The 21,994-nt window shown below is 45.4% G+C and overlaps 1 protein-coding gene across 1 annotated transcript in view; it reads right to left on the bottom strand.

Moving 5' to 3' along the window:
* The window catches only part of LOC115088194 (L-gulonolactone oxidase-like), a 350,872-nt gene extending 329,234 nt beyond the window's left edge, over window positions 1-21,638 (bottom strand). Inside the window, exon 1 of the mRNA XM_029596219.1 lies at window positions 21,433-21,638. Within this exon, the coding sequence (XP_029452079.1) occupies window positions 21,433-21,435 (3 nt within the window). The 5' untranslated portion in view covers window positions 21,436-21,638. The remainder of the gene's footprint in view (window positions 1-21,432) is intronic.
* Between the last annotated feature and the right edge of the window lie 356 nt (window positions 21,639-21,994).

The raw sequence follows: 21,994 nt of genomic DNA, 5'->3' as shown, positions 1-21,994 counted from the left end.
ACAGTGGCCTGTGCTGGCGCAGGGAGCCGGCGATGCGCGCAAGTTACGCCTTCCAGAGGCAGGCGTAACTCAACAGGTTAAGGTAGGGGAGGGGGATTTAGTTAGGGCTGGAGGGTGGGTTAGATAGGGGAAGGGAGGGAAAGGTGGGGGGACAAAAAAACGTTCCCTCCGAGGCAGGCTGCATGGCTCAGCACGCACAGGCTGCCAATTTTGCACAGCCTTGCGTGCGCCGACCCCGGAATTTAAAAGATACGCGCGTATCTTTTAAAATCTGGCATACTTTTGTTTGCGCCAGTCACACGAACAAAAGTACGCGCGCATGTACTTTTTAAAAATCTGCCCCTTTGTATGTTTAACAGGTCAACCAAATTAATAGAAACACTGATTGTTGCAGTTGGACACTGCTGGCGAGATAGTGGACCCTTGGGCCGGCCTACCTAGAGTGACAGGGTAGGCTAGGAGGCGGAGCCACAGGCAGGAGGTGTTCACCCGGGAACCAGGTATCCCCCCTGGGAGGAGCCTGTAGGGCACCGGGTCCTCCGGACTTGGAATAGGCAGAAAGTCCAGGGGCTGAGATAGGCTAGACCAGGACTAGAGCAAACAGGAAGGATAGGAAGTCCAAGGTACCCGGGAAGCAGGGGAACGGCTGTACAAGGCCGAGGGCCGGCTGAAGGCAGGGCAGCGGGCGGCAGCGGAGTCTGTAGCAAACTGGAGGCTGAAGCAGGCTGTAGGCTGAAGCGGAGTCGGTAGCAAACCGGAGGCTGAAGCAGGCTGTAGGCTGAAGCGGAGTCGGTAGCAAACCGGAGGCTGAAGCAGGTTGTAGGCTGAAGCGGAAGCAGGCCGGGGTCAGAGGCTGGCTGCAGGCTGAAGCGGAGTCAGTGGCAAACCGGAGTCGGAGGCAGGCAGCAGGCAGGAACGGAGTCAGAAGCAAACCGGAGTCAGAGGCAGGCAGAAGCGGAGTCAGAAGCAAACCGGAGTCAGAGGCAGGCAGCAGGCTGAAGCGGAGTCAGAAGCAAACCGGAGTCAGAGGCAGGCAGAAGCGGAGTCAGAAGCAAACCGGAGTCAGAGGCAGGCAGCAGGCTGAAGCGGAGTCAGAAGCAAACCGGAGTCAGAAGCAGAAAACGTGGAGATCACCAGGAACGCAACTAAGAACAACTATGGAGTTGTGAACCTCGTTGCAAGATGATGAGAGAGAGTTTGAGCGCCGGTTATATCGGGGCCTGGGCGTGACGTCAGCAGCACGGGCGGGGCTTCCGGGAGTTGAGCGCTCAAGACGGGCGTCCCCGTGCGCGCGCGAGACTGACGAGAAGCAGGCACATAACTGCGGCCGCCATGTGGAGCGAGGGAAGACCCCGGGGTCCAGAGTGGGCGGAATGCGGTGGTTCCTGAGGCGAAGGTAGGCGGGTTTGAGCCCTAAGCGGAGGGAAGCGGTAGGGACCGCAACACTGATTGCAAGAAAAAAAAAAAACATTTGTCCAATCTGCCTGCTATGCATTCACATGTGTTATTTGATCTGTGGTCTTCTTCTTGTCACCATCATTATGGTTCTTTTGTCTATCCCAACATTTCCCCAGCTTTTCAAGCCCCAGAAAGAGCTACATTAACAAAAAAAATGTTGTGTGCTATACCAGCCTCTTCAGAGCAGACAGTGCAGACAGGGAGAGTACTCGTATGGCCAAAAGAAGAGCTAGGGAAGCACTGAAAGTGCACCAATCTCTCCTCCAAATTGTAAAACAAAGGGAGAGAGGAGTCAGAGACACACATACACCCTTCCCAGACCCCTGAGTGTGGTACAAGCAGAGACGGAGTTAGGGTTTTGCCACCCCTGGGCTCTGTTGCTATTGTCACCCTCTTCCCCTGATAAAGTCAGACAGCAGAGAGCAGGAGGACTAAGGCACAGCCCTACAGTTTGCTGCAGCTGCTCAGGAGCAGATTCATTGCAGCAATTAGAAAATTCTGAAGCACAATGGCAAACATTTCCATCTTTCATAATACGTTATATAAATTAAGTAATTTTTCAACCTTGCTTGTGTCTGTATATTTTCTTTTTTTTTTAATTGGGTGAGGAAAAGGGATCTTAAGTATCAGTACAAGGAGGAGATATCAGAGAGAGAGAGAGAAGATGAGGGGGAAAGGAAGGGATGAAGACTAGGAATGGGATGAGGAGAAAGTGAAAAGGAGTTAAAGGACTGAGGATAGGAGGGAAGAGTGTGAGAAGATGAGTACTGGGGAAGGGGAGGATGGGTGATGGGAAGATCATAAATCGGCAGGGAGGTTCTAGAAGGCAAACTAGGCGGTCACCTAGATTGCCAAAATTTGGGGACAGCAAAATCTTATTAATGTGAAGCCCAGGGAAGTGTCAGAGTCAATACCACCAAAGAAAGGAGTACTGTGCTGGAGCCACTGCCAATGGTAAGAAGGAGTGCCATGCTGGAGCTTCTGCCACCAGTAAGAGGGAGCACTGTACTGGAGCCACTGCCACCAGTAAGCACTGTGCTGGAGCCACTGCTATTGGTAAGAGAGCCCTGTGCTGAAGCCACTGCCACCAGTAAGAGGGAGCACTGTGCTGGAGCAACTGCCACTGGTAAGCAATGTGCTGGAGCCACTGCCACCAGTAAGAGGGAGCACTGTGCTGGAGCCACTGCCGCTGGTAAGCACTGTGCTGGAGCCACTGCCACCAGTAAGTGAGAGCCCTGTGCTGAAGCCACTGCCACCAGTGAGAGGGAGCACTGTGCTGGAGCCACTGCCACTGGTAAGCACTGTGCTGGAGCCACTGCCACCAGTAAGTGAGAGTGCTGTGCTGAAGCCACTGCCACCAGTAAGAGGGAGCACTGTGCTGGAGCCACTGCCACTGGTAAGCACTGTGCTGCAGCCACTGCCACCAGTAAGTGAGAGCCCTGTGCTGAAGCCACTGCCACCAGTAAGAGGGAGCACTGTGCTGGAGCCACTGCCACTGGTAAGCACTGTGCTGGAGCCACTGCCACCAGTAAGTGAGAGCGCTGTGCTGAAGCCACTGCCACCAGTAAGAGGGAGCACTGTGCTGGAGCCACTGCCACCAGTAAGTGAGAGTCCTGTGCTGAAGCCACTGCCACCAGTAAGAGGGAGCACTGTGCTGGAGCCACTGCCACTGGTAAGCACTGTGCTGGAGCCACTGCCACCAGTAAGTGAGAGTGCTGTGCTGAAGCCACTGCCACCAGTAAGAGGGAGCACTGTGCTGGAGCCACTTCCACTGGTAAGCACTGTGCTGGAGCCACTGTCACCAGTAAGTGAGAGCCCTGTGCTGAAGCCACTGCCACCAGTAAGAGGGAGCACTGTGCTGGAGCCACTGCCACCAGTAAGTGACAGCCCTGTGCTGAAGCCACTGCCACCAGTAAGAGGGAGCACTCTGCTGGTAAGTAAGTGAGAGTTCTGTGCTGAAGCCACTGCCACCAGTAAGAGGGAGCACTGTGCTGGAGCCACTTCCACTGGTAAGCACTGTGCTGGAGCCACTGCCACCAGTAAGTGAGAGCCCTGTGCTGAAGCCACTGCCACCAGTAAGAGGGAGCACTGTGCTGGAGCCACTGCCACTGGTAAGCACTGTGCTGGAGCCACTGCCACCAGTAAGTGTGAGCCCTGTGCTGAAGCCACTGCCACCAGTAAGAGGGAGCACTGTGCTGGAGCCACTGCCACTGGTAAGCACTGTGCTGGAGCCACTGCCACCAGTAAGTGAGAGCGCTGTGCTGAAGCCACTGCCACCAGTAAGAGGGAGCACTGTGCTGGAGCCACTGCCACCAGTAAGTGAGAGTCCTGTGCTGAAGCCACTGCCACCAGTAAGAGGGAGCACTGTGCTGGAGCCACTGCCACTGGTAAGCACTGTGCTGGAGCCACTGCCACCAGTAAGTGAGAGTGCTGTGCTGAAGCCACTGCCACCAGTAAGAGGGAGCACTGTGCTGGAGCCACTTCCACTGGTAAGCACTGTGCTGGAGCCACTGCCACCAGTAAGTGAGAGCCCTGTGCTGAAGCCACTGCCACCAGTAAGAGGGAGCACTGTGCTGGAGCCACTGCCACCAGTAAGTGACAGCCCTGTGCTGAAGCCACTGCCACCAGTAAGAGGGAGCACTCTGCTGGTAAGTAAGTGAGAGTTCTGTGCTGAAGCCACTGCCACCAGTAAGAGGGAGCACTGTGCTGGAGCCACTTCCACTGGTAAGCACTGTGCTGGAGCCACTGCCACCAGTAAGTGAGAGCCCTGTGCTGAAGCCACTGCCACCAGTAAGAGGGAGCACTGTGCTGGAGCCACTGCCACTGGTAAGCACTGTGCTGGAGCCACTGCCACCAGTAAGTGTGAGCCCTGTGCTGAAGCCACTGCCACCAGTAAGAGGGAGCACTGTGCTGGAGCCACTGCCACTGGTAAGCACTGTGCTGGAGCCACTGCCACCAGTAAGTGAGAGCGCTGTGCTGAAGCCACTGCCACCAGTAAGAGGGAGCACTGTGCTGGAGCCACTGCCACTGGTAAGCACTGTGCTGGAGCCACTGCCACCAGTAAGTGAGAGCCCTGTGCTGAAGCCACTGCCACCAGTAAGAGGGAGCACTGTGCTGGAGCCACTGCCACTGTTAAGCACTGTGCTGGAGCCACTGCCACCAGTAAGTGAGAGCCCTGTGCTGAAGCCACTGCCACCAGTAAGAGGGATCACTGTGCTGGAGCCACTGCCACCAGTAAGTGAGAGCCCTGTGCTGAAGCCACTGCCACCAGTAAGAGGGAGCACTGTGCTGGAGCCACTGCCACTGGTAAGCACTGTGCTGGAGCCACTGCCACCAGTAAGTGAGAGCGCTGTGCTGAAGCCACTGCCACCAGTAAGAGGGAGCACTGTGCTGGAGCCACTGCCACTGGTAAGCACTGTGCTGGAGCCACTGCCACCAGTAAGTGAGAGCCCTGGGCTGAAGCCACTGCCACCAGTAAGAGGGAGCACTGTGCTGGAGCCACTGCCACTGGTAAGCACTGTGCTGGAGCCACTGCCACCAGTAAGTGAGAGCCCTGTGCTGAAGCCACTGCCACCAGTAAGAGAGAGTGCTATGCTACAGCCACTGCCACCAGTAAGAGGAAGCACTGTGCTGCTGCAGCTGCCACCAAAAGTAAGTTGGGGGAGGGGTGCCTGACCAAAGGTTTGTCTATGGCATCAAATATTCTTGAACCAGTTCTGGAGAAGGCAATAGTATATGTTGTGGGGTGGGTTCCAAGATCTGGCAAGAATGCAGAAGAAGGAAGGGAGATTCCAGGATCTGAAGGATAGAATTCAGGATCAAGAGAGAGAGAATCTGAATTGCAGTAGGGGGGAGAGAGGAGGCAGGCGTCTCTACTGTGCTCATGTCCTGCTTCCCCTTGCACCTCCTCTTTAACCTGTCAATCTGGCATGCACACACTCAGCACCCAAGCTCTTATCTCTCACAAACACAAATGCTGCCCCCTTCATCCCCATTTCCATCTCTCTCACAGACAGACACATCCCCCAGCATCTATCCTTACCTCAGTGATCCCCATTCAGCCCCTCCTGACCTCACAAAAAATGTGTGCTCCAGGCTCATTCCTTCTTATCCCATTCCTTATCTGCTACCTGGGAATGGAGGGGTTAGATCAGGAAGCAGTGGGGTATTCTTTCTGCTGGCAGAAATTGAGTGCAGCTGGAAGAAAGCAAATCTTCACTCATCTTGCTGCCCCCAGATTTTTGCCGCCCTAGGCACAGACCTAGTGTGCCTATTGCTAAATCAAGGCCTGGGTACAAGAGGCATATGGCTGCCAAAGCTCCTCCACAGCTGCTGCTTTCAACATTTAGGGTGAGTCACAGCCAGTGTTCAGTAGATTGTCCTAATCTCACTCAGTCTGGTGATAAGACATAGGTGTTGGGTGCACTGTGTGTGCTGCACAAAAAGGAGCATACTGTATCTCTCAACTTTCCTTGTGTCATTTTTAACAATAAAAGTAATACATGGGATTTTTTTTTTTAAGTTCTGCCATGGATTGTAATGAGCAGCGTGTGTCACACATGAGTGCATTGTCTATCAGGTGTGTTGTCATGGGAAAAAGGTTGAGAACCACTGTTCTAGACCAGGTGGTTAAAGGTATACAAAGTTATGTTTAAAGTTTGGCAAGAGGAGTTGGGAGGAACCCACAAGAAGTATGGTGGACCTGGGGAGCCTCTCCTTAAACAGGGGGCTCTTCACGGTTTTTCTTCCTCAAGGAGAAAGGCCAAAGTCTGGAGAGATGTTTTTTTCCCATTAGGGAAACATCCAAACAACTCAAATGGGTCCCATAGTCAGAGGAAGACCTGAGAGAAGCGGAGATCTCAGAAGGATGTTAGCTGGCAATACCAAAAAAATCCCTAGCAAATAGCTGATAATGTCTGGTAGGGATGTGCATCGTTGTTTAGATGAATTAAAATATCGTACATTATTTCTTAATTTGTCATGTAATGGTAAAACCGATAAGCAATCACATTTTCCAAGAATTTTCAGGAAAAATTGTTTTTTGGTTTAGTGAACGCTAACGGGAATTAGCGTGCACTAACGGTTTTATGTTAGTGTGCACTAACGGGAGTTTGTGAGCGCTAACTCCCGTTAGTGTGCACTAACCTGGAAACAATTCGCCACGAAAAAAAAAATACCGAACCGCGGGAATACAAACTTTTCCCGCGGCTACACGAAAACGAAAGCGGAAACGATCGCCGGCATGATGCACACCTCTAATGTCTGGATGGGTACAAGAAGGACCCAGAGTTACATGAAATGATGAGAAGAGCTACTGTGTATCTAATGAGTGAGTACTAATGTAACTAAACCTGAATGTGGTTATTGGAGTGGACTGTGAATAACTGGGGATGTGCATTATTTTGGCAGTGAAGTATTTTTTCAATCCAAACTATCACTGCACATTGGATACAGTGACTTGAAGACTGAGCCTGTCTGAGATTTGCTTATTCTGCTGCACATTCCTTCTGAAGGCATTTTCTGTGAATGACACTTTTTCAGGTCTCTCTGAGTTCCCCTAGACAACTCCCAAACAACATTTTGGCTGCTGTCCATTTTAGACTGTCACTGTGCCAGTCACACACAATAAAGAAAATCAGCCAGGCAGAACTGTTTTGCTATTCCTTTTTTCCTTTGTGGAGATTGGAGGCAGACTGGAGGCTTGCTTGCAGAGCTGCTACTGATTTTGTCTCTGCCTAGGCAGTGGGCAGTGGGAAGTGGGCAGTGGGCAGTGGGCAGTGGGAAGTGTGGGCAGAGGGTATAAGTAGATGTGAATCAGTTATTTACTCTTTCGGATAATAGAAAGACTAGGGGGCACTCCATGAAGTTAGCATGGGGCACATTTAAAACTAATCGGAGAAAGTTCTTTTTTACTCAACGTACAATTAAACTCTGGAATTTGTTGCTAGAGGATGTGGTTAGTGCAGTTAGTATAGCTGTGTTTAAAAAAGGATTGGATAAGTTCTTGGAGGAGAAGTCCATTACCTGCTATTAAGTTCACTTAGAGAATAGCCACTGCCATTAGCAATGGTAACATGGAATAGACTTAGTTTTTGGGTACTTGCCAGGTTCTTATGGCCTGGATTGGCCACTGTTGGAAACAGGATGCTGGGCTTGATGGATCCTTGGTCTGACCCAGTATGGCATTTTCTTATGTTCTTATGTTAAACATTGAGGGCAGAACAGAGACTGAAACTTACCAGGCTGTGTTTTGAAGCCTGTCACTAAGCTCAGCACTGTCAGAGAACCAGTATACACAATGTAACAGTTCAGCATTTTCTCTGTGTTCCCTGCCCACATACCTTAGCATGGCACAGTCTGTGGGCATTGCAGTACCACTGAGGAATATTAAATCATTTTAATAGCCAAACGCCCAGTGACAGAATCAGGGAAAAACAGAGCAGGTAAGGAAAATGTTCCCAAAATTGGCCAGGTTGGCAGTGCCAGCAGCAACCAAATAGTCTTGCACCTAAGTTGAAGTGGAATTTCTTTGAGACTAATAAGGCAGCAGAAGCCAGCCCTATCCAGAAGAAACTGACATACAGAGGTGAGCATGTGCCACTGCAGAGTGACGATGAAATTGGACATGTTTCACTCATATCTGTTTATGAAAAGAAAGAAAAGGTGGCAGACTTTTCACAGGCATAGAATATCAGCAAGGTGAAAGGGGTAGGAGAACAGTAATGCCTCAAAACAGCAGCACACTCTTCTTTCCTCACTAGAAATGAATGATGCAGTGAAGGCAATATTTTCTTCCACTAATTCAGATGAAGAGTCTTTTCTTGCTTGTCGGAATCAGAAGATATTGAAATTATATGGGAAGAGGAAAATTTGGTAGGCATATACAACAGTGCCTTAGCATTATCCAGTTCATTGATGGTGGGGACAGAGCAAAATGAGGATAGTGAGGAAGAGCAGGCAGCACAGGAAATGTTACATTTGGCCAGCTGCAGCCTTTCCATGGCTGGCCGCTCTTATCCCGATGCAGCCGAAGGTCCTGGGTCGCAGACCCTGTCTTCTCCTTAGGTACGCATGTGCACCACATGACACCTCTTAAAAGCCCTGCGGTGGGAATTAACTTGAAGGGTACCTCCTGATGATGTCATATAGATGGGTATTTAAACTCAGCCACAAATTTTCCTCTTCGCTCAGCAATGGGCCTCCTGCCTAGCCAATAGTATGTGTTGCCTCGGCATGTTCCAGCCTTGCTGCATCCAACAGGTCCAACTTTACTTCGTCCAGCATGTCCAGTCTTGCTTTGTCCAGCCTTGCCTTGTCCAACCTGTCCAATCTTGCCTCGCCTCATCCAGTCTCGCCTTGCCCCATCCACTCTTGCCCTGTTCTTGTCCTTGCCCTGTCTCTGTTGCCTCACGCAATCTGCCTGCCTTGTCCTTGTCCTCAGAGTCCATCTTGTCTTGTCTTGTCTCTCTGTGTCTTGTCTGTCTAGGGCTGCTTTGGATTTTAACAACTCCCTTGCTTGCTGCCTGGACCTGACCTCACCTCATATCCTGACTACACTCTGCCTGCTGCCTGCCTTGATTCTCGGTCTATCCCTGGACTATCTCTTAATTCACCCTCAGGACACACCTAAGTCCTATCAGCCCCTGGAACACAAGGGCTCAACATGCGGGGAATGGGGATGGTTTAGGTGAAGCTTTGGTTTGTCCCAGATCAAGGCGTGATCACTAGCTGTCAGCAGGGGCTTAGTAGGTATTCCTACCTGGTTGCACCAATCTTGCCACAGCACAAGGGCTCACAATCATTACAGGTAGAGAATGTGACTGATGCCCCTGGCATTATTCCATCAAGGCTTCATGTCACTGTTGCTGGTGCCCTCTTTTGGAGCCTTGGGGTGTTCTTCCTATGCTTGCTTTCTTCTTGATGTGTTATATAGGAGTGTTTTGTCCCCATTACAAACATTTGAAAAAAAGTAAATAAAAGGCACAGGTTTCGCAACCAGGGCACAGCAGCTGTTCCACGGTTCTTCCTTTCTTCCATCAATCTCAATCTACTGGGGTGGTCTGTCTAAAAAAATGCTCTCATTCAGAAGGACAAAATACAGGCAGAAGTCAAAAGATGCTCAAAATTAACCATTTCAATATTCTGAATGTGATAAAAGAGTTGTGAAAGTGATTTCATGCAAAACCAGAAAATCAGGAAATAGAACAGCCTCAGATCAACCTCATACTATGGGAAATGGTTTCTAAATAAAGTATCCTTTACCACTTTCCAGAAAAACCATACCACAATCATTAGAGAAACTATTCTGATGTCCTACATGTGATAACATTCTCCTTCAGATAGCCCATTCTACAATTAAATCACAATTCCACCTAGCACTTGGGGGGGGGGGGGGAGGAGGGTTGTACCAGTCAGCCTTGTTTCCATGCCCTGATCTTACACATTGAAGTTTTCTTTGCTAGTGAGCCTTGCTGTTGTACCCCAGACCTAACACTATGAATTGTTCTTGCTAGTCTTGTGGGCTGCTTTGTACTTCTCAGGTTGCTTTGGTGTCTTGAGGCTACTCTTCGTGCTGCTTGGCCCATTTATCAGTGCCTAGCTTGGGAGCTTTTCTGCCATTTTGTCTGCTTCTTTCCTCGTTCATGCAGCCTTAGGATGCTGATGCCACTTTTGGTGCCAATTTGCCACTTGAGATGCCATCAAGGGTTCATGTCACTGTTGCTGGTGACATCTTTTGGAGCTTTGCAGTGTTCTTCACACTTTTTATACTTCTTTGCTTCTTTCACAGTGACTTGGTGAAATTCTGCCAATGCTGGTACCCCTTTCTCCCTTTATGGAGTCTTAGGCTATTCATGTCACTTTTGGTGCCAATTTACATAGTCTTTCTAGGTACCTTGGAGTTCTTTTCCCCTTCTGTTAATTTCTGCCCACAAATTTTAAGACAATTGATTAGAAAACCCCATTTCTGGAGCCCAATATAGGGCATAATGCTTCCCCCAGTGACTTTAATGGCAAACGAAAAATGAATCAAGCTGAAAAATTAATTTTGTTTTGTTTTGAAACTAAAGAAATGAATTGGGGTCCCTATGAAACAAATTTTGAAACAAAATTAATTTTTTTTCTACTGTATATCCCTATAAGTAACATGGTCTTCTGTAGGAAAGAGTTACTGTAATTTAAATGATGTGAATTAAGATGAGAATGGGAGTAATTTAGAAAAAAGGAACAGAGAGAAGAGAAGCACATTTTAATTTTTCTCCTAACTTATAGGAAAGAATATATTTGATATAAGAGTATTTGTTTAATGTTTATTGTGATGTTAATGTTGCAGCTTTGCTGTGGGATGCCTGTGAATTCCTGATTAAATCAATGTCTTTTAATACTCTTCAACTTTTGTATATCCTGACTGCTGGAAACCTCAGAAATAAAAGTTATGTTGAGTTGATGATACCTTGGTGTGTGAGAGCCTACTTTTCCCACAAAGTGTACATTCATTCCGAGGCTGGTATCTGAATTGAGAGAAGGGAAGCAATTAGAGGGGGTCACAGAGGGAAAGCAAGTGTGGCCTTGTTTCCCTTTCCAGCATGGATAATATTGCCTGGTCCACTATGCCATCTGTTTGACCAAACTATATTGAACCCTACTGAGGCTTTGAATACCTCTCACATTTTATATGCTTCATTAGGGAATTACATCAATCAAAACAAAAATGATTTATTAATGCAAGCATTAAAGGAAATATCCTTTGATGCCAGTATATTTTTCCCCAAGCTGATATTGTATGACTGGGCTGATGCTCATAAAGCTAGGAACTTTTTACACATTCTATTCTACTTTGCAGATGGTGATTTTTAAACTCAGATTGCTCAAAAACTCTAAAACCTATGACTTTGTAAAACAGAAAGCACTCAAAGGAGGGCTAACTTCTAAGGGGTCAAATCAACCATCTGAAACAATAAGGAGAACTGGGAGATCAGACATGCCGGCACATTAAAAAAAAATCCCACATTTTAAAACTGGAGCAAAATCTGTGGAAGGAAGAATGATAACCAATGGGACACTGATACCAAGGTCATAATTATATCAAAATGATAGCATGGTGAATAATAGCAAATTGGTGAAGGGGTGGTGCTATATGTTAAAGAAGGCCTAGAGTCAAATAAGATAAAATTTCTGCAGGAAACAAGATGCATTGTAGAATCTTTATGGTTAGAAATGCTATGTGAGAAAGGGAATAGAATAGCAATCGGAATGTACTACTGTCCACCTGGCCAAAATGAACAGATAATGATGAAATGATAATACAATTAGCAACACAGCAAAATGGGTGATTTGAATTAGCGCAGTTATTGACTGGGTAAATGTCACATCAGAACATGCTAAGGAGGTAAAGTTTCTAGATGAGATAAATGATTACTTTGAGGAGCCACTGGTACAAGAACTGACATGAGGGGAAGCTATTTTAGAACTAATCCTTAGTAGAACACATAATTTGGTGTGAGAAGTAATGGTGTTGGGAAACTTGGCAATAATGATCATAACATGACCAAATGTGGCTTGATAAGTGGAGAACACTAAGGAAACCTACTGCAATAGCATTTCACTTTCAAAAGAGATACTATGATAAAATGAAGAAAATTGTTAGAAAACACTGAAAAAAGCAGCTACAAAGGTAAACAGTTTACATTAGGGATAGATGTTGTTTAAAAATACCATCTTGGAAGCCTAGATCAGATGTATTCCATGTATTAATAAACGTAGAAGGAAGACCAAAACACTGCTGACATGGCTAAAAAGGTTCTGATAAGAGAGGCTAGTCTAACCAAAAGAACATCTTTCAAAAAATGGAAAAGGGATCCAAATGAGGAAATCAGGAAACAGCATAAGCACTAGCAAGTCAGATGCAAAGAATTGATAAGAAATGCAAAGAATGAATTTGAAAAGAAACTTGCTGTGGAAGCCAAACTCATAATAAAAACATTGTCAGGGACATTTGAAGCAAAAAGCCTGTGAGGGAGTCAGTTGGACCATTAGATGATTGAGGGATAAAAGCAGCATTAAGAGAGAACAAAGCCATAGCAGAGATACTGTAAACTACTAGGAATGGGCACTGAAGAGAAACAGGAAATGAGACAAAATTTCTTATTTCATTTTGGATCGTTTTCAAAATGGAACAAGTAAAATTCTTACAAAATGTTGTTGGAATCTCATTTTGTTTTGAAAACCTATTAAAAAAAAAGGTCATGGATCAGGCCTAGGCCTAGGCTCGAAGCCAGGGCCTTGCCTAGGGAGTAGGCTGAGACCCAAAGCAGAGGTCCTGCATAGGCCCAAGAGTGACTCTGGCGCTTGAAGCCTGGGACTTGACCAGGCATAGGCCACCGCCTGACGAAGGAGACATGGCCTACACCTGAGTGAGATGAAGGGGTCTCGGCCTAGGTCCTGGCCTTATGCTGGGGCCAAGTCCTAGTTCTGGACAAAGGCCCAGGCCCAGAAAATTTCATGATGACCCCCCCCCCCCCCCCTACTTATCAAATCTGGAACTACATCCTAGCCTAGTCCTAGACTCGATAATGGGTCCCATCCCAATTACCAATTTGCTACTTTTTTTGAAGCCATGGATAAACATGTGGATAAAGGTGAGCCAGTTGATAGGCAATGTTCTAATGTGGAAAAGGCAATGTTCTAATGTGAATTGAGAATTGATTTCAAAATAGAAAACAGAGAGTAGAGCTAAATAGTCAATTTTCTCAATGACGAGAGGTGAATAGTGGAGTGTTCTAAGAATCTATACTGGGACCACTGTTTTTTTAACATATTTATAAATGACCTAGAAATGGGAACAACAAGTATGGTGATCAAATTTGCTGATGACACAAATTATTCAAAGTTGTTAAATCACAAGAGGATTGTGAGAAATTGCAAGAGCACCTTGTAAGATTGGGAGATTGGGCATCCAAATGGCTGATGACATTTAATGTGAACAAGATTGATGAGCAGCAGGAGTTAAAGAGCAAAGATGGGGTTAAAGCAGGATGGTTAGGAAAGAATACAGCAGGTAAATACATACATACATACATACATAGTTAGAAATGTGTTTACATTTGTTATTATGATTATTTTAAATGTATTTTAATGTTTTAATTTATTTAAATTATATTGTTGTGCATGGCACCATGTTGGTTGTACATCGCTGTGAGTGAGAAGATCAACCAAAATGATAAAACAGATGGAATGTTTAGCATATGAGGAAAAGCTAAAGGAGTTAGGGTTCATCATCTTAGAGAAGAGACAATTGAGGGGAGATATCATAGAGGTCTATAAAATAATGAGAGGAGTGGAAAAGGTAAATGCAAATCAGTTGTTTACTTTTCAAGAAGTACAGAAACTAGGGAACATGTAATAAAGCTACCAGGTAATGCATTCAAAATAAATAAGAGAAATATTTTTTTATTCATTGCATAATTAAACTCTGGAATTCATTGCCAGAGGATGTAGTAAAAACTGTTATGTAGCTGGGTTTCAAAAAGGTTTGGGCAAGTTCCTGGAAGAAAAATCCATAAATGTTAAGGTAGACTTGGTGAAATCTACAGCTTATCCCTGAGATAAGCAGTATGGAATCTTTCGACCTTTTGGGTCCCCACCAGGTACATGTAACCTAGATTAGCCACTGTTAGAAACAGGATACTGGACTTGATATACCTTTAGTCGGACACAGTATGGCAAATCTTATGTTCTTATGTTCTGTGCTGAAAACCATCAAACTGGACTATTATTTGACTTGGATTTATGCACAGGCCTACTAGGCCTGTGCCTAGGATATCAATATTTGGGGCAGCAAATTGATTGTTCTGGACACTGGAAGGTACCCTTCCTTCTTGCTGGACTTCATCCAGCTGTCATCCAGCTGTGATCCTCAAAGCACAGTGAGCATGGGCACTAAGTTTACGCTCACAGACCCTGCTCCCTCTGGGCTTCCCTGTGAGGTTGGCACCCATGAGTGCTGCTTTAGACCCTGCACTCACTATGCTTTAAAGATCGCCACTGAAGCCGAGGTCCAAAGGCTATTTTCAGTTCGTTCCATTCAGAATGAACCAGAAATGGCCTCATTCACTGTATTTTGTACATTCATTTTAAACGAATACATATCTGTAGCCTATACAAAACTTCAGAAACCAGAAAGATTACCAAATAACTTTGGAAGAGCTACACATGCTATGATGAAACCCAGGCCATACATGTATGTATATCACAAACAAAGATCCCACCATAGATACCATGACCCAAGCAGAGACCCTGCCACCTCATAGGCAGTATAACTGCCCAATTGACCTGCTCCCGGGTAAGATGCCTCCTAGAGGCTGAGTCTATCTGATCTCCACCCTTGAGACAGAAGCCATGGCCAATTACAAGAAAACCTGGAATGGAGTTTTAACTGTCTTTCCTCATCTCCTGCTGAGGCAGGATTTTTATTTGTGGGGAAGAAGAATGGTTTGTTCAGGCCATGCATAGACTGCCAGGGCCTCAACGCTATTACTCAAAAGAATCAATACCTGCTGCCCCTCATTATGTAGCTATTCTACTGCCTATGGTGGAGGGTGGAAATCTTCATGAAATTAGATCTCAGAGGGGCCTACAATCTTTTACGCATACAGAAGGGTGATGAGTGGAAGACAGCACTCAATACCCATGATGGCCACTATGAATATCTGGTCATGTCATTTGGCCTTTGCAACACTCCTGCCGTCTTCCAATATATGGTCAACAAGATCTTACAGGATCTTTTGTACTCCCATGTTATGGTTTACCTGGATGACTTCCTCATCTTCTCATACTCTCTGGCACAGTACTATAAGCAAGTAAAACATGTATTGCAAAGACTTTGTGAACCCCATTTATATGCTAAACTTGAAAAATGTATATTCGAGAAGGAGGAACTGCTATTTCTGGGCAACATTGTCTTTTGGCATGGTGTGCGTATGAATCCAGAGAAAGTGAAAGCCATTCCTGACTGGCCCTAGCTCATTGGGCTCAAGCCTTGAAATGCTTCCTTGGCTTTGCTAATTATTATCGTTAGTTTGAGCATGGGTACTCCTCCTTGGTAGCCCCCCTCACAGCCCTTACCAAGAAGGGCACTGACACCAGACACTGGACTGAAGAAACCATTCAAGCCTTTGGCTGCCTTAAACAGATATTTCTTCGGGACTCCTTTCTCCACCATCTGGATCTGTCAAAACCCTTCATCATGAAGGTAGGTGCCTTTGCCATTGGGCAAGGGTCTGTCCTCACCCAACACAATGACCAAGGGACCCTTATGCTGTGCTTTTTATTTTCTAAGAAATTCACTCCTGTGGAAAGGTATTATACTATTGGGGACAGAGAACTCATAGCCATAAAATTAGTGCTGAAAGTGTGGTGTCATATATTGGAGGGAACTATAAATCCAATCATGATTTATACGGATCACAAAAACTTGGAATACCTACCACAGGCCCGTGCTTGAACCCCCGAAAGACTATATGGTCACTGTTCTTCAATCACTTCAACTTTGAATTTTGATACTGTCCAGCAGAGAAGAATCAACTAGCCAATGCCCTTTCACGGTCCTTTGAGACCAAAGACTCCTCAGAATCCCTTTGCCACATTATCGATCCAGCAAGGATTGCGGTCTTAGTTGTACTACCTGTTCCACTGTGGAAGTCGGAAGTTGTTACGATTCTGCTAGTGAGACAAGCCCACAAGCAGCCTCTCACCTTTTCCTCTAGACAGCTTGCCTTCTTCCCGGTGCCATCTCCATATGGCTGAGACTGCCACTGCTGTGGTCCATGGCGGGCCTGCCACCGTCGCGGCCTGGAGCCGCCATTGCTGCTTCCTCTCCTTCACAGCAGGAGCCGCCAATGTTCTGCAGCCTGGAGCCGCCACCATCATCCTGCCTTCACGGTGGGAGCCGCCAGCGTCTATTCTTCATCTTGCAGTCAGGAGGCCGCAGACGCCGGTTCCTTGTGGCCTGAAGGCCACCCTGAAGCCTTCGGTCTTCGCGGCTGGAAGCTACCAATGTCAGCGGTGTCCTCTGCAGCAGGAGGTGCCTCCACTTTCCTCTTCTTGCGGCTGGGAGGCCACCCTGGAGCTCCTCTTCATGGCCTGGAGGCTGCCACCGGTGTCTCTTCGGCAGCTGGAGCTGCCCCCAGCTTTTCCTGTGGCGGGAGCCGCCTCAGACCTGCTTCCTTGCTTCGGCTCTGTCTTCAGAGCATGGTTTCTGTCCCTGGTCCTGCCTCTTTAGGTGCAGGGCCACTCCTTTCCTTCAGATTTAAAGGGCCAGTCCTCCTCATGATGTCATCGAGTCATTTTCTCTTCAGCCCTACAAAAGGTTGAAGAGGAAATGACTCCTTTGCAAGGAATCAGTTCTGGAATTGGACTGCTCCTGGATCCTCTGTTCCAGCTCTTTGGTCCAGGAGTCTCCAATGATGTCCTCCTCCACTTCTTCAAGGCACTCTGTTCTTCATGGGAATTCCCTTGTCTTCCTTTGTGGTTCCTGATCCTTTGTCTCATCTTCGTTCTATGTCTGGCCTCTCGCCGGATCCTAAGTCCTTGTCTTCAGATGTCTTCGTCGTCCGACCCTTTTGATGCCTTCACCTTCAGATCTTCCTGAAGTCCTCGCCTTCCAATGTCCTGTGTTTCCAGAAGTCCGTTATCCTATTGTTCTGTCTCTTGGAGCCTCCTCGATGCTCTTGGTTGAGTGCCCTGGGGATCCGAAGTCCTGATGTCCAGATGTCTCTGATGTCTTGTTCTCCAGTTCACTCGACACCTCCTTGATGTTCTTGACTGAGTGTCCAGGGGGTTGAAGTCCAGATGTCCTGACATTCGAGTTGTCTTCGTGTCAAGTTGTCTTCGTCCTTGGAATCCTATGACGTCCTCATCTTCAGACCTTTCGCAGTCAAGCGTTCGGATCCTTTTGGCTCCTACTTCAAGGAAACCTTCAGACTCTTTGGCTCCCTTGTCAGGGTAGCCTTCTTCTCGGATAGCCTGGGTCTGGATCTTACCTCCTAGAGGACCATCCTCTTTTCAACTTTGGATGACCTTCGGATGCGTCTTCCACGCTAGGTCGGAAGTTTCGCCTTCCTTCTATTGACCTGTCAAGTGCGTCGATCCCGCCTGGTCCCCGAAGCTCAGTTCAGGATGGATGCTGCTATGAGTCATGGCCAGATACCTTCATACTGAGTTTTAACTCTTCTGTCATCTTTTCACTCAGCAAGTGTCCTCATCAGTGTCCCTGATGTTCTTCTCTTCAGCCTTGCCTCATCCTTACTCAGTATCATCTGACCTCATATTCAAGTTACGACTGATCATCGTCTTCAGTCTTCAAGTCTCATCTTGTTCCAGTTTCAGCGTCTGCCCTTGATCTCTGTCCGTCCTGGCGCATTTGCCGTTCCCGTATGGCAGGTCCAAAAGGCCTATTGAGTGGCTGGAGGGCTACCCCAGAGATCAGCATTGGGTTGTTGGGTCTCTACTGATGCATCAGATTTGACAGAGGTGCTGGAACCTGTCCCATCAAGGAGGACTAGGCTCAATATCAGGGACTGGCCTGAGGCTGGATCCTATCATTGATGCCCAGGCCTGGAGGCCCAGGACCAGGTCTTCCACTGTCTTCTTTCTTTTTCTTTCGAATAAAAATGATGCTGTCTGCCTGTAGGATGCACAACAGTGATACCATAGAATATGGGGAAAGGCCTGTTTGTGGACCTTTGGGCCTTGGCCTCGGCGACTGGACCAGAAGTCAGGCCTGAGCCTGGGCCTAGGCCCAGGCCTTTGCTGTCTTGATCTCAGATTGGTCTCTGCCTCAGTGACAGGTCAAGCCTCTGTCTCAGTGACAGGACCAGGCCTTGGCCTGGTCTCGCTGTAAGCCCATTTTTTTAAAATTTACACGACTACAAATATACACTAACATTTGGGTTCATTTTATTTGTAGCAAACTGAAAATGGCCTCATTTGTCACATTTTACTCATTCATTTATTTTAAACAAATGCACATCCCTATTATATGCAGGGTTCTTCCAAAGCCTGCAAAGCTAAAATAGGATAAATAATTGTATTTATTTATTTATTTATTTATTTATTTATTTATTTATATGTTTAAAGCTTTTATATACAGAAGTTTGTTTGTACATCACATTGGTTTACATATAACAGATAGCAAAAGAGGGGGGGAAGGAAGGTGAAAAATAGTTACATCAAACAATATAAACTAGCTGTTAAGCCCGTAACAACGGGCTACATTAACATTTTTTTTTGGTCCATTTCCTTACCCCTCATTCTTCCCTCCCTCCCCTCATTCTCCCCCTCCCCCCTCCCCTCATTCTCCCCTCCCCCCTCATTCTCCCTCACTCTTTGTATCACACTGTTATAACTGAAGAAGACTTTTGGCATTTCGACGTTTGGCATTTCGGCGGCTCTTTGCCACCTGCATCAGGGGACAGTTCCAAATCGGGCTCCCAATGTTGCCAATATAACCGAGTTCCAAAATGTTTCTCAAAAGCCCATTTGATTCAATCTTATGAACGGAAGTTTCCGTAAAAGTCTAAATGTATTCATTCCTGTTCTCAGCACTTCAAATGCTCTCTGCTAATGGCGGCTAAGGGCCGCCAAAACACCATGACGCCAGTAAAGTCTTCTTCAGTTATAACAGTGTGATACGAATCAAGTTTTCCTTCAGTAATGACAATGACATTGTGTAAACACGAGGACAACAGCTTTCTGAGCAGCTCCGGAGTCTAGAGCACTGTTTGAGAAACTGATTAGATTGTTTATTCAACTGAACATATTTGCAATATTGATCTTTTATGTGTAATGTTTATAGGGTGGGGGTGAGTGTGATTGTTGTGTAGTTTGAATTGGGATGAATGAGTGTCGGTGTTCTGAAAATATTGAAATATTGTTTTACATGGTATTTCTATTGTTAAGACTATTTATAATGTTAAGGAAAGTTATAAATTAATAAAGAAATATTATATAGATATATATAAATATTTTGAGTAGTGTGATATGCAGTGAGCACAAATTGAGACCTTGTCTTTTGAGGTATTGGGTCTGACTCTTTAGTCACCCAAAAAAATTGCTCAGGTTTGTCTGATAAGATCTGTCTCTGATAAAACCATAACGCAAAGAGCAATTTTTTGCGAACCTATCTAAAAACTCAATGTTAGCACAAAAGGTATCGCCAAATATCTTATATATTGTTATCTACCATTTGCCAAATAATATCTTATTCAATTCAATCTCATCTTGCCATAAAAAATATCTCAAAAGAGCAAATTTTTCAAAGAGAGAAAATATTTTTTGAGAAACAGGACTGCATCAGCAAGCCAAAGTCAACGTGCTCAGGACAACCTCACTGAACCGTCCGGTCTTTTCGATCATCTGCAGCCTGCATTTCAGACACATACCATCCGGTATTAAATAGCATATAGGTCTCTTATTTTTTATGTTTTTTTCTTTTTACTATTTTTCTTATTTGTTTCCTTGTCATTTTTTATGATTCCCTTTTATTTCAAATAGGGTAATGGTCTTGAATCACTATTCTCTAGCGACTCATAGCATTAATGTCCTTCTTATTGCCGGTACAGGTATATGTAGCCCAGCTGCACAAATGTGTGTATTTGATTCAACTGGAAAAGTTACCCAACTTTTGCACTGCAAAAACTGATTTTTGGTACTCACAAAGAACCCCTAATTAGCTGGAACATAAACACCTAAATTTACAATTAATAAACACCTAAAATCAGATGCCCTATATATATTTAATTTTCAAATCCATGCATGTATATTACAGCACTTCTAATGCTATCAGTAATAGCTGGCCCGCAGATACAGCAGGTGATTAGTACAAAGGCACTTTATTTAATCCTCGTATGTATGTGCACCCAGTAGCTAATTTTCAAAGAAAAATGACCAGGGAGGCTAATTAATTGCGCAAACAATAAGAGATCCATATTCAATGCCATTTTGTCCGGCTATGTTCAGACTTAACCAGACAATCTGCGAGATTTGACTGCTGCTGACTGATTTATCTGGGTAAATTTTAGATCGGTAAAACTAACCTGAATAAGTCAGGCATTCCAGGGGAATTCATGGGTAGGCTAACTTTTCCAGATAACTTAGCTGGATAAGGTCAATATTCAGTGTCATACAGCTAAGTTATCCTAGTAAGTCTGGTTGTGTTGGAGAGCAGTCCCAAAGATATTTGGATAAATGTAATAGGCTCTAGGTACTGATTAAAGCGTGATGGATGATCATGTTTTATCTGTTATGCTTGTGGCGTGAGCAGGGAATACATTATTTTTATTGTATTCAGTGAAATATATAACCGGCTGTATTCCACTGAATAAATGAGTAACGTTATCTGGATATCAAGCGCTGATTGCGCTTTGAATGTTGGGCCCAAGGTTTTTAGCTAAACATGAAGAGAGTACAAAAAGAAATTGCTTTGTCCTGTGCTTTCTAAGATTATTTTTGAAGGATTCACAGGCGTTCTGGCTGCATTACACAAAAATTAATACCCCTCATTCTATATAATAAAGGGCCAGAAAAAAAAAAACATGTTTATTATGAAGCAGACTTTCTGTGGTAATTTACACAAGGTTTCTTTATTTTTGAAAGATGAGAGGAAATCAGTGAATAAATGAGCAGGATCTCATCTTGGGAAGAAAAGCACATTGCTGAAGAACACAGATGAGATTTTGGCTGAAATGCAGTTACTTCCCTGTTTAAAGAATCATGTTGTTTAATGCTGAGGGTTGTCTGCAGAACTAATATGCGAACTGCATACTAAAGGACAATCTCCTCTGAAGAATCTGCTTTTATGATCACGGACAAAAAGAGGCATGCATATTTTTGATCCTAGTATCTATGGGACTACTGTGCAGTAATAAATATTAAATAATGTCACTCTAAAATGTAGTGACTTAATACAGCTGGTCTTACCATTTTGTTGGTTCTTCTAGCCTCAAGGTTGGTCTCAGGGGAATGAAGCAGAGGTTGATTTTTGTTGCTATATTTTCGTCTGGTCAGTAAAGTATGGCAGAGGTCTGTTGTTGCTGAGGTGCCGAAGAGGATTAAAAAAAATAGACCAAGGAAATGATTTCCTAAACTTTTAATGTGCCACAAGAGTGCTAGATCAGCTTATGTTTTAAGGTGCTTTCGTGATACTAGTTTGTGAGACTTTGCTCAGCAGAAGTTTGTTTCTTTTTAACAAGAAAAGGCAGATAATATTTAACTTTCTCTATCAAGATTACTCATCCATAACATGAAAGGTTGTTGAGGCTCATTAATAATGTGCAGTCACTGCAGGTTTTAGAATCTCAGAGCTCTCTCAAATGTCTTAACATGGGCAGTCATGACCCCTCGTCTACCGCCGCTCCTCCATCCTCATACCATAAACCAGCCATGAATGGAAATAAAAGGCAGCAGTTTTATTTAAGAATAACAATATTTAAACTTGATATCAAAGGAAGTCTCATTCTGCTTTCTTGAATGCCTACTATGG

Source organism: Rhinatrema bivittatum, chromosome 3 (assembly GCF_901001135.1).
Source record: "Rhinatrema bivittatum chromosome 3, aRhiBiv1.1, whole genome shotgun sequence".
Taxonomy (NCBI): Eukaryota; Metazoa; Chordata; class Amphibia; order Gymnophiona; family Rhinatrematidae; genus Rhinatrema; species Rhinatrema bivittatum.
This window is presented reverse-complemented; position numbering and strand designations above follow the sequence as displayed.